Source organism: Lathyrus oleraceus, chromosome 6, assembly GCF_024323335.1.
Source record: "Lathyrus oleraceus cultivar Zhongwan6 chromosome 6, CAAS_Psat_ZW6_1.0, whole genome shotgun sequence".
Lineage (NCBI taxonomy): Eukaryota > Viridiplantae > Streptophyta > Magnoliopsida > Fabales > Fabaceae > Lathyrus > Lathyrus oleraceus.
The window spans coordinates 223,715,393-223,718,903 of NC_066584.1; the positions used below are offsets into that span (position 1 = coordinate 223,715,393).

The following is a 3,511-nucleotide window of genomic DNA, read 5'->3' on the forward strand; positions in this document are numbered from 1 at the left end:
AATGACCGAAAATAGACACCATAATTTATGTTTTTTTCTCCCATCTATTAAAAATAATTTTCTCAAAAGCTAATTCAAAATAAGTATTTGATTTTCTACATTAAAATAATTTTTTAAAATAGCTACATAAGTAGATCATCAAAAATGATTTTTAAAATATTTAAATCAAATGAGACCTTAATGTCAATTCAAAAAGTCAGTTTGATTGACACCAGGAAAGAAGAAACTTGTAAGAAGAAAACTAGTAAAGTAATCAAGCTATCCATCAAATAACAACTAAATTCATATCTTGTTTCTACAAAACTGGGGAGATGAATGTCAAAACACTGAATTCGTATTTGTTTCAACAGTGATGCAGAAATAACAAACATCTTCAAATTCATATCTTGTTTCTATAAAACTGGGGAGGTGAATGTTTAAACACCGATTTCATGCTATATTTCTTCAAGTCAAAATTAATTCAATATCAACTTAATACCTATGCTCTAGAAGTGCCACCATGATCCCTCTCAACATGCTCCACAAGGGACACAGGATCTCTGAATCCTTTACTACACTTTGGACATGCATCAATCGTAACTTTTTCCGCAGATCGGTTACTGCTTCTTTCATGAACTTTCTGTACATGATCGACCAAAGAAGTTACTGAAGAAAACTTGGCACCACATTGAGGGCATTGCTCCACTTGACCACTGCTATTGCTCTTTCCCCCCACATCATTTGATGTCCCCCAGGCTTGATTAATTTCACCACTCAACTTTGAAATTCCAGACTCAGCTGAAGCTCGGATATTAGAAGCGGCATTAAGAAAGCTTGTTGTCCACTTAGATGAGGAGGAGGTTGAACTTGAATTCGGTTTAGACTCCTGTTTTCTATTCCTATTCATAAGGTTCATAAAAGAGAAACTTGATTCCAATTTTTTAGGCCCCGGACATTTGTGATCAGGTCCAAACCTATGCTTCAAACAATGGTCTACCATGCAATCCCTGCACTTAATTGTGTTTGAGAATACTAAGATCTCTTTGCATCCAGCTGCAGGGCATTTTTTCTTTTTTGTAGCTTTCTCATAATTTGATGGGTCGCAGTCGGTGTTCACATGATTCTCCCATGTTATGTTTGGATCTTGATCAGGAATTAGGCGAACTCCTTTCGCACAAAGTGGACATATTACTACAGTGACATCTTGCTTGTCAGCTTTTGTACACTGATGTTTGATATAGCTTCGGTGTTCCAAACAATACACCTAAAATGGATTTGACTAATACAGTTAGGTCAAACAAAGAGCTCTTAAGACTGAAAAGAGGAAGAATAATAATCCATAGAAACAAATCCCCAGAATCTCATCATGAAAACTCACAAGTAAAAACATTGTTGCTTGCATGAACTTGGGAAGGTAAAGCCCATTTAGGATATAAAGAAATATAATAATTATACGAACCAAAAATGAAAATCATGACAGAAGCAAAACAAAACCAATTATTTTGAGGAGGACCAGAGTTTTGGTCAAGTTTTTCGTCATTTATAATTTTTAAGTTTAAGACATTATAACATCACTTCATATTTGAGCACATAATAATTTGATGATATTTTCATTTTATGGATTCTGAAGCTCAAGTAAAAAGATAAACGAGAAGCTTCAATTGGTTTTGATTTCCCACTCTTAATCATCACTCATATCTTATAACTTTAAGGCAATAATATAACTGCAAGCCTTAACCGACCTATCTTTACTTCCTATATTACTAATTATCAGTGTTACTAAATAGCAGCGCCATGGCTGCTATGGCGGATATACATGGCGGTTTTTGGACGCACCGCAATGGTAAATATCAGCCAATATTGCGGGCTTTTCTGCTATACGGCACCGCAAAGCGACCAGTAAGGCGGGATTTTGGCTCTCCGCCATTGACAACACTACTAATTATCAAAGAAAACCTATTCATCAAAATTACTAACCAACTCTTGTCTTGCAAAACCAAGTTTTCCTCTAAACTCAGTTTGAAATGGAGCAAAGTTGTCAATGACAGATGGCCAAATATGGCTGAAGGTCGAAAATCCGCCATATAAACACACCATTGTGGCCTATGGAAGCACCATGGGGAGCACCGAGCACCCATTCACAAATTGACAATGGTGGTAGCCAAAAAATCCGTCATCCTATTCCCCCATGGCCAAAATTCAACAACATTGAAATGAAAGCAAGGAGAAGGTTTCTTTTGCAAAATGAGGTTGGTTAAGACTTCAATTAGCAAACTTTAATCCAAATATGAACCACTAACCGATTTTTGTCACCACGATTTCTAGACATTGTATCAATTGACAGCAAGTACCACTGGTGAGTTAAATAGTTTAATCGTGTACTTAATTGATAAGCTATTCTAGAGATGCAAACTTTTCGGAGCTAATAAAAACAAATCAAAAACAACCTATATTTGATTTTACAAATCAAAATAAATAATTATAAATAAACTCTTCGAAACGAGCTTAAATGGATAAGCTCATTGAAAAAGTGATTTTCACCAAAGAAATAGCAGGAAATCAATCAAAGTCGTCCCCATTCACCAATTTAAAACTTAAGTATATAATCAATCACAAATGAATGTTGAAAAATTGAAAATAATGATGAAATGAGTAAGAGAAATGTGGAAAACCTGGTTGCATCGGTCGCATGTGAAGGGTAAGAAATCAATGAGCTTGCAATCCGAAACGGCACAGTGTTTTCCTAGATCAGGAAATTCTGGAGTTCCCATTGGAATCACAGGGAAACGAAATTGAAATGAAATTGAGAAAATTGGAGAGAAATGGTATAGGGAAGTGGGAACTGGGAAGGAGTCGAGTCGTCGCCTTTTCGGAATAAGTCCTCTTCTTGACTCCTTCACAATATTTTCATAGAAAACCTCAACTCAATGAGAATTATCATCATTTATAATTATATTTATATATTAATTTCTCTTTATTATATTAATTTTCAAAGTAGAAATTTGGATTTCTTCTCCACTAAGAATTTATTTATGACGTCAAAAATTTGATAATAATTCTTTAAATGTTTTATTATTTAACCTCTGTTTATAAACTTTATACTCGTTCCATTTTATAATTAGTATTATTTTTTTAGAAACTTTTGTTTTTAATTAAAATGTCTAATTAACACTATTCTTTCATATATATATATATATATATATATATATATATATATATATATATATAATTGTTTTGGTGGAATTTGATTTGATATGCTTGTGTTTGGCCCTCTCATTTGATATTTTTTAATTTTAATGCTGCAGTAATGATTAAGATAATTTATAAATTAATATTTTTTATAAATAATTTTAATTAAGTTTTTTTTAAATGTTAATAAAAAAATAATAATAATAACTTTAATAATATTAATTAAGTAGGATCATTTTTTGTCTTTACAAAATAAAAATATAATGATTTTATATAAACTGTAATAGAGATCTCAATAATAAGGAATAACAAACTATAATAACTTATAACTCATAATACTTAT

The 3,511-nt window shown here is 32.2% G+C and overlaps 1 protein-coding gene across 1 annotated transcript; it reads right to left on the bottom strand.

Moving 5' to 3' along the window:
• Positions 1–250: 250 nt before the first annotated feature.
• On the bottom strand, positions 251–2,933 carry LOC127093591 (zinc finger AN1 and C2H2 domain-containing stress-associated protein 11). The gene is made up of 2 exons (XM_051032537.1): positions 2,652–2,933; positions 251–1,243 (listed from the first exon to the last, which is right to left on the bottom strand). Exons 1-2 carry the CDS (start codon positions 2,748–2,750, stop codon positions 479–481), a joined length of 864 nt encoding a protein of 287 aa, XP_050888494.1. The 5' UTR covers positions 2,751–2,933; the 3' UTR covers positions 251–478.
• Positions 2,934–3,511: the final 578 nt, after the last annotated feature.

What these genes read in the sequence shown, in the direction of transcription:
- LOC127093591 (XM_051032537.1), bottom strand. Translation starts at nt 2,750, where the DNA reads ATGGGAACTCCAGAATTTCCTGATCTAGGAAAACACTGTGCCGTTTCG. An exon ending in CATGCGACCGATGCAACCAG is followed by an intron (nt 1,244 to 2,651) that starts GTTTTCCACATT and finishes AATCCATTTTAG; the next exon opens with GTGTATTGTTTGGAACACCG.